The sequence below is a fragment of the Phocoena sinus genome, chromosome X (assembly GCF_008692025.1).
Source record: "Phocoena sinus isolate mPhoSin1 chromosome X, mPhoSin1.pri, whole genome shotgun sequence".
NCBI lineage: Eukaryota > Metazoa > Chordata > Mammalia > Artiodactyla > Phocoenidae > Phocoena > Phocoena sinus.
The window spans coordinates 69,294,209-69,303,402 of record NC_045784.1 but is presented as its reverse complement, the minus strand read 5'-3'; the positions used below and the strand labels follow the sequence as shown (position 1 = coordinate 69,303,402).

General features: G+C 38.0%; 1 protein-coding gene across 1 annotated transcript; it reads right to left on the bottom strand.

The window, feature by feature from the left end:
* Window positions 1-4,256: 4,256 nt before the first annotated feature.
* Window positions 4,257-8,709, bottom strand: LOC116747122 (sodium/hydrogen exchanger 2-like). The gene is made up of 3 exons (XM_032618930.1): window positions 8,535-8,709; window positions 5,042-5,502; window positions 4,257-4,511 (listed from the first exon to the last, which is right to left on the bottom strand). The coding sequence occupies exons 1-3, from the start codon at window positions 8,707-8,709 to the stop codon at window positions 4,257-4,259; spliced, it is 891 nt and encodes a 296-aa protein (XP_032474821.1).
* Between the last annotated feature and the right edge of the window lie 485 nt (window positions 8,710-9,194).

The following is a 9,194-nucleotide window of genomic DNA, read 5'->3' as shown; positions in this document are numbered from 1 at the left end:
TCACTCTAATAAAGTGAATATTGCAATAAAGCAAGTCACATGAAATTTTTGTTTTCCCGGTGCACATAAAATTATGTTTATTCTGTACTGTAATCTATTACATGTACAATAGCATTATGTCTGAAAATCAATGGATATACCTTAATTTTAAAAGTCTTTATTGCTAAAAATGCTAACCATCAACTGAACCTTCAGTGAGTTGTAATCTTTCTGCTGGTAGAGGGTTTAAAATATTACAAGAATTATCAAAATGTGACACAGAGACATGAAGTGAGCAAATGCTATTGAATAAATGGCACCAATAGTCTTGCTCAATGCAGGGTTGCCACAAACTTTCAGTTTGTAAAACATGCAATAACTGTGAAGTGTAATAAAATGAAGCACAATAAAGTGAGATATGCCTGTACTAAACTCAAAAATTTTCAGGTATTTTTTACTTCATAACTCTGCATACCTTATGATTTCTCTTTACATAACAAACTGTATATGGTGCAATAGTAAATTACTATAAAATTAAGTTGTAACTATTCACCTTTTTGGGTAACGGCTAGGACTAAAATTTACAGTTTAGTACACCTGTCAAAAAAGATCCATGTGAGACCTTTACCAGTAATAATCAGATATGGTTCCTGTAGCTCTCCATGCAAAACAAATCAAGCCTGCCTACATAAGTTAAATTTGTGTTCTTATATTGATAGTCTGGCACACCCCATGTGCTAATTTGGCAATAATTCTCACCTACTTTATAAGGTTTCCTGTCCCTACTTCTTTTATTTCTTTTCCCTTCACTATCAGCTGTCACCCAACAGACTTTTGGTCACCCATTTTTTCCTTTTCATTTCTTTCTCTTTTCACTGTACAAATCCAAAGTTTTAATTCAGCAGAACATTTAAAAAAGGGGAGACAAATAGTATTTTTTTGAAGTACAGCCACTTAGGAATCAAATTCTAATACTAGTTCTTTTTTTAAAAAAATATTATAACAAGGATTTTAAGGTGAGAACAGCTTTCTTTTTAGACCACTTAGACTATCAATTTCAACCACTTATTTGCTTTCACCCTTACTATATAAAGTGTTGAAGTAACAGCAAGCTCTAATAATTAAAAAAGGGGTTGTATCTCTGTACAAAAATTTTGTATGTAGCACCTAGCACTGTAACTTGGGCTACTAGGTATTTAATACACCTATCAAATTGTAAGCAGCTCTTTGCAGGAAACAGATTTTTGCAGGAAGCAGCTCTTTGCAGGAGGCCCTTTGTCCCATCACTTTAGCAGCTGTATTTTAACTTAACCTTACACCAGGTGCCCCCATGCTTCACTAATCTCTGGCCCAAGCATATTTCTCAAATATTTTGATCACATAATGCCTTGTCTAACCTGTTGATTTTTTTTCTTAGACTGAAGAAGTAGGAATGAAGAATAAGTAATTAACCGATGACTAGATCTTTTCCCTATTTTCCCCTTCAGTAACCTCACGAGCAAACTGCATGAACAAGATAGCATCTAAAGAAAGATCACAAGGAGTCAGTAAGTCTGCACACAGTGAAAGATGACCAAGATTCTGACGCCCTCCCCAAATAATTATCAGCAACTAGCTTCCCCTTTCCCCTTTAAAAACTTTCATGGCTGAGCAGAATCTGTATAATTGGTTCTTGGTCCACCTTCTCCCCAGGTTGCCAGCCTCCTGAATAAAGCAACTTTTCCTTTTCCAACCAACACTTGTGCCTCCAGTATCAGCTTTCAAGAGGCAAGCAGCTGAACTTGAGTTTGGTAACAAAATAACAATATTTTTACCAGTCCCCAAAGCATTTTACCAGTCTAACTTTTCTCTGGGAGGCACACAAAAGTAAAGTAATAATAATGCTAAATAAATAAATTAATAAAACTTATCTTCAATAAATATTTAGCATCTATGGTATGCTAGTTAGTTAGTTAAAGCAGACAAGTACAGAGGATATTGTCTCTATCTTACAGGAGCTCACAATCTTTGGAGGTGGGGATGGATAAAACATGCTCACATATGCATAAGGTAAAAATAATTAAGTACCTTGTGGCCACTTTCTGGAAGATTTAATGAGTAGCTGGTTACATATTGTCCTCACACTTAAGGCAGTTAATATGAATCAAAAACTGTGCAATATTTAATGGCACTAAAGATTAAAAGAAGTTATTATGGAAGGCAAAAGGAGGAAGCAGGCAGAAAATTCTATAGCCTCTAGGTCTTCAGTGTTGAGAGAGCCATGAAGCCAGCCTCCTCTTCTCCCTTTTCTACACCTCCCCCCCCCCCCAACTCTTGCTTTCCCCCTAGGTCTCAGACCTTCCCTTCTCCACAAGGAACTCTGGCCCAGGCCCAGGCATGACAGCAGATAAGTGCTCTTCATTGTTACCGTACATTTGAATATTTCCCATCCTTCTTTCTTGTCAACCTATTATTTCATGTGTATGTTTTTCATCATTAAGTAGATTATAAGATCTCTGAAAGCAAGAATTTAATTATTTTAAAAAGTAACTTTTATCACTCCTAACAATGAGAATAGCACTAAACATACAGGAGCTCATAAATACTTGTCTGTTTTTTTGTTTGTTTGTTTGCTTGTTTGTTTTTGCGGTATGTGGGACTCTCACTGCTGTGGCCTCTCCCATTGCGGAGCACAGGCTCCGGACGCGCAGGCCCAGCGGCCATGGCTCACGGGCCCAGCCACTCCGCGGCACGTGGGATCCTCCCGGACCGGGGCAGAAACCCGCGTCCCCTGCATCGGCAGGCGGACTCTCAACCACTGCGCCACCAGGGAAGCCCCTTGTCTGTTTTTTTAATTAAAGTGTCTCTCAGGGACAATGGAAAAAGATTGACTGGGCTTCATTCTAACCTGAGAGACCCCCTGTTTCTTTCAGGACTCAACACAGACATGGCAATAATCTCCACATTGCAAAGTTCTTTAAAAGTCCAGGGTGCTCAAAAGAAGGAAGCCACTTAAAAGATACTGTATTCAAAGCTTTGGAAAATGCCCTGGATTAGAAGAATTAAATTTAAATTTCCTAATCCAATTCCTTTATTGGATTTTTTAACATGTCTTTCATTAATAGGTAATGCGAACAATAAAAATCAAAGACAATTTAAGCACAAACTACATCCCTCAACAAGTTAAAATGCAGTCACCCAGACCCTAGATAGAATCCTTGCTTTCAACCTAGAACATTTTATTTAAAACAGACTAATTTCAAGCACTATACTGTGACATTTATCATGTACAGTAATTCCATTTAGAACTTAGAGCAACCTAAAAATCAAATGGCATTAGTTCTATAGAACTTAATTTAAAAATCAATCTTTTCGGGCTTCCCTGGTGGCGCAGTGGTTGAGAGTCTGCCTGCCGGTGCAGGGGACACGGGTTCGTGCCCCGGTCGGGGAAGATCCCACATGCTGTGGAGAAGCTAGGCCTGTGAGCCATGGCCGCTGAGCCTGCACGTTCGCAGCAGGAGAGGCCACAACAGTGAGAGGCCCGCGTACTGCAAAAAAAAAATCAATCTTTTCTCTTTTTCGTTTTAAGCTTTCAGAAAACATGCAACATTTGAAAAAAAAAAGCATTCTATTTATTTTAAAAACACAGAGCGGGATGGTCTGTCTGAACCCTAGTACAAAAGCATTTTGGTGTTAATACTTACCATGTGGGCATTTAGCCTTACAAGCTAATTACTAGATATGAGGTACTATCATCATTGGTTAAATGCCAGTGATGGATAAGAAAAAAAAAACATGCCATATGGTTTACAAAAGAAGTAATAAAATTACTTAATTGTTATGGCAGAAAGTTCATCTATACAAGGACTAATGCCAAGCTTATTTATATGCTGGGCCATCTAATTACTTACCACTGGAATGCTACTGGGCTCAGATAACTAATCCATTAGGAGAAATGATTCTCCCCTGCAAAGATAGAGAACTGCCCTAGGTAGTCCCATGCCAAATTCTCAGCATTTTTGTTATACAATGAAAGAGTCATACTGACCCCCAACCCAAAATAGGCAAGGTAGTTGGGATGTAGTCATTTAGTCTCTACAGGGAGCCCATGAACTTGACCACAATAACACTTGCAGTGCTATGACTAAGTGACTATTAGAGATAACAGGAAACCCTAGAAGAACATAAAGGGAGGGTCCTTCTCCCATATCTAGGTAAAGCAATTTCCTAGATTTCTAGTCGGAAATCAGACTCAATTCCTAAAAGAAATTCAATAAATCAAAGACTTTTCCAGATACTTATGCCACAATCCCTGAGAGATGGAACATTTCAGCTGTCAGGTAAGAGAAATAGCTATATAAGAAGATAAAGAGAAGTTCGATGACCCAGCTGGTCTTGGTAAAGTGTGTGGTAAAGGTAGCAACCATGCCAAACAGGAGCCCAGTGAAAATGCCTCCTATTCCAACCAAAAAATATTTCCCTATCCCAGCCAAAATATCCAATGGTTTGATAGATGGCATTTCAGAGAAAGATTTGAACAACTTATAGAGCACCTTCATAAAAAAAGATTAGAGTGAATTTACCAATCAGAAGAGTCTCAACTTATGCCCTATGTATCCTTCTATTTTGAGGTTTCTCAACTTTGAAGTCCTCCAACTCCCCATTTCCTTCCCAACATGAGTTCCTAGAAATCTTCCCTACATCAAAAGATATTTCTACAAGTCAATATCAAATTATGTATGATTCTGTTTGAAAATTGTCTGATGGGCTGTGAATATATGCTTCATGGCTAAAATATTCTTATTTGACATGACTAGAAAGACTGTGGCCTCCAGAAGTTTTATCCTAGTTTTCACTTAATAAACTGATACAAGATTAGTATAGTACCAAAAAAGCATGGTTATTTTTGAAAACATATTAATGACCAGTAAATCATATTTTCTCGATTCATAAACTTATTCCTAAGACTAAATTACTCAATCCTGGTCTAAACCAGAATTCAATTCTTATTTAAATTCCAAGGGTGACCATAAGAGAACCTAATTAATTACCATGAAAGCTCATGCTTCGGATACTTATCAACAGTAACAGCATCATTAAGGAGGGATTCTCCAAACACCAAAATATGAAGCTTTCCATTCACATGAATTTCTTCAAATACAGAGAGTACAGCCACAGGACCTACTGCAGCAATCAAACTACCAAACCAAAAGTTATGGAGCAATGACACATCTTGAAGTTTGAAGTACTTCACCTGACATATGCCATAGAGGAAAAGGCCTATCCCAAATGCATTCCACATGGTTCCAACTACAGCATATGACAGAATGGTCCCTATGTTTTCAAAAAATGGCCAACTAGGCATAAAATATCCTGCATCAAGGACTATTGGTGAAAGTAAATACAAGAAAAATATATCACTGTTTATGACTGGTGGGGATTTGTCATTTAAACTGTAAATTAGTCCTCCCATGATGAGACCTACAAATATCAAGAGGCAGCTTTCAGGTACAACTGCAGGTAACTTATTATAGAGGTGAAATCCTAGAAAAGAGAAAAAAGATAGACTATTATAACATCTTTATTATCAGTCATCTCTATATGTCAGCCTTCTTCTCAAGCCTCATGATTTCAGGAAAATAGCTTCTCAGTCATTTTGCATTTTACATTTTAATAATGACTTGATAAAGATGCAGATGCATGAGTGGAGACAATTTTCTTTATAATGGAAAATATTTTTTTTCAGTGTCCACTGAATCATTTTCAAATGTGAGTACCTGTTTTAAAATGGAAACAATGCATTTATCAGCTGGCAATATTCTTCTGCTCTTCTCATGATCATAGTCAAAGACATCAGAAACTTAAAAATATAGAAATGACAACCATAATTCAAATGTCTGCTTTGAATAATAAGAGTCGAAAAGGGCTTTAGTAATAATAACTAACTCTTCATTGATGAGGAATCACAATTACTTATAAGGAAATTGAGGCCAAAGAAGTAAAGTGACTTTTCATGGCTAAATGGTAATTATGTAGCAGAACTGAGGTGACAACCCAGCCAGGTCTCCTGACTTTTAGCTCAGTGTTCCTATAATTACCCCAAACTGTCACTTGGTCTGATTGACAGATATGGACTTAACACTAATGCATACTACTCAATTATCAAAATACAATCCCAACTATAAAGTTAGTTTTTTCTCATACGATGATATGAGTCTTTCATCCCATGAGGGAAATGCAGCCATCTCTAGCAACCCACAGAGAACCCAGTTCTCTGTTTTATCCTGTATTCTTTTACCTTTGCCCACATTATATGCCACATCATCATGCTCTAGCTTACATGAAGCCTATAAATAATGACTCTAATTGTCATCAATACTCTCTGCTATAGAAAGGACCTTAATGGTCATCTGAGCTAATCCATCCCCTTCCTCTCTGCCCCAGTCACCACTAATACACTGCTGAGATCCCTTTCTAAAATATTTGTTAATTAATTTGACTACAACTTTCTCAAGGATTGAAGCTAGGTTTTACATTAATCCCCTAGCACACTGATAGCACATAGAAATAGCTCAACAGATACTTATCAAATAAATAATAAATATATTTTTAGAAAAGAAAGTCAGTTGGTTCCTAAGCTAGACTTTAAATAGTTTCAAAAGTGCTTTCACATATACTCTTCTATTTGATTTTCTCATCCAACACAGCAATGTAAATACTGTTATCCCCATATTAGAAATGATAAATATGAGGCCAAAGAAGTACTTCAATCATCTAACACATACTGATTGCCTATGTGCCAGGCACTGGCTCCTAAATTTGAGCAAATATTAAGTAGCTCAAAGTAATCTTATCTTTCCACTAAACCATGCTAGGTCTCTCTTTATCCTCTACAGAACCACTTATTTCCTCTAGGCATTGAAATAATTTGAAAACTTCTCATGGGAAAGATGGGGTCTTATTCATCTCTGTAGCCCATGGGCCCAATATAATGCTCCACACATAAAATGTGCTCAAAAATATTTGTTGAATGAATGCTAACAAGGATTTTTTTTTAATTTACATTCTCTTACAAGGTCACAGCAAAAAATTGTCTGTCAGTGATGGCTCAATAGGGATGGAAGACCTACTGGGAAGTCCCTTTGCCCTGTTATCCTGAAATTAACATTTAATTAGACTATTTATTACAATCAATATATCTAGTACTGAAAAAATAATTTAAAAGAAACCTAACCCTAATAACCTTAATTATTAACCCTAATAATTTAAAACAATCCACAAGTGCTAATTACTATCACCCAAAAGAGCATGTATTTCTAATCAAGGAAGCATGAGATTAGCATTCTAGTTCTGGTTTGTTGAACTTCACAAAGCATCTTCTCTCCCTGGGCCTCTGGATAAGAATGATTTCTAGGGTTTTTCCAGCTCTGACAATCTATCGTGCTATGAATCTATGGATTTTCTGTGTCATCATTAAATATTACATTTCATGAATGATAAAGCTTTGGTATCTATAAAGTCACTTAAATAACACTTTGAAATGCTGAACATGGTTTATTTTAGAATAAATTCATTTTAAAATGACAAAATTCTACAGTCTTTTATGTTTTCCTGGCATTGTTTTTGGTTCTCAACCTACTTAAAAATGTTAACTTCATCATAAATACTTTGAACTGTTAAAGGACTCTCATAATTTTAATACCACCAAGGCAAAAGGTCTGATAAATTATTAAAGAACATAAGAGGAATAACTGATAATAAATCTCCTTAGGAGAATCACAACACTAGTAAATCAGGGTGTTCATAAAGGTGAAATAGTTAAAACATAGCAGCTCTTCTTTTCTTGCTGGATTTAGTCTTTGTGTTTCCACTTAAATTCTGAGTGGTGACAAAAAGGCCTATCTTTTAAAAAATAGGAAATGGACTTGTTCCACTTTCTCACTACCTGGCAACTATAATAAGCATCCTGTGAGGAAAAAAGGTTGCCTAAAGACTCAGATCAGCTAGAATCATTCTATTAAGATTTCTCTGTTCTCCCTTTTAAAGTTATGCCTCATCTTCTCAACCCTTGAACAGCTGGGACCCTTTGCAGTCTAAGTTCCTGTGCTGAGCCCATTAATTCCACCTCCTTCTGCTGGGAGACCACCAACATTTGAACATAATCACTGCAAGAGGGTTTGAGGTATGAAGATAAAGATCCTTGTGACAGAGCTCAGGAGGAAAATATTCCACTTTGCCTTTCTCTGGTCTATTAAGGAAAAGGTGCCTTTCTTAACATCTGAAAAGGCCCTGAAAGTCCCCTCCTCCATTAGGCAACTCCCTGGGAGAGCCTTGGGGAGTTCCTCAATTATCTTTTTTTTTTTTTTTTTTTTTTGCAGTATGCGGGCCTCTCACTGTTGTGGCCTCTCCCGTTGCAGAGCACAGGCTCCAGATGCTCAGGCTCAGCAGCCATGGCTCACAGGCCTAGCTTCTCTGTGGCATGTGGGATCTTCCTGGACCGGGGCACGAACCCGTGTCCCCTGCATCGGCAGGAGGACTCTCAACCACTGTGCCACCAGGGAAGCCCACTCACTTACCTATCTTTGCCAGAGAGGCTAACATAATCCAGAGTGTGATCTCCAAAGGAATTTGCACATGCTGGTAATCCAGGGAAAAGAGGAGTGTGTGAGCAGACACCATCGAGGCATTTTCCTGTGTTCTTTTGGGTCCCCAGCTGCTATTTTTTGCTGTCTGGTCCCAGTAGTGCAGCATGTTACCCCCAGAGGTGCCCAGAAGATGGGAGCAGAGCTGCCCCAGTAGCAGAGGTAAGAGGAGGCCCAGCCCATGGGCCACCACCAGCTCTGCCAGCTGTGCTTGCTAAAGTACTTAATCTCCCCCCACCGCCCCCGCAGCTGCAGTTGCTCACAAATGCAGTTTACTGTCCCTGACCCTTAGTCCTGCTGTCTAGCATTTAATGGATCAGTGAAAATTCCAGCAGCTCCATGGAGTCCTAGAAGAGAAATGCTGGGCTGTTATGCCCTGGAATGAAATTAGAGCCAGAGCCAGCAAAGGGAGGAAGCTGGGACAAATTCATTGATTGACATGGAAAAGGATTTTACCCCCAGTCCTAACTCTCAAGGGAAGAAATTCACTGGGAACTGGATTCTGGCCACTTAGCAATCTATTTTCTTACTAAAGATAACTCCAATTCAGAATGGATATGGAAAACTATTCAAGAATAATTCCTAAATCTCCAG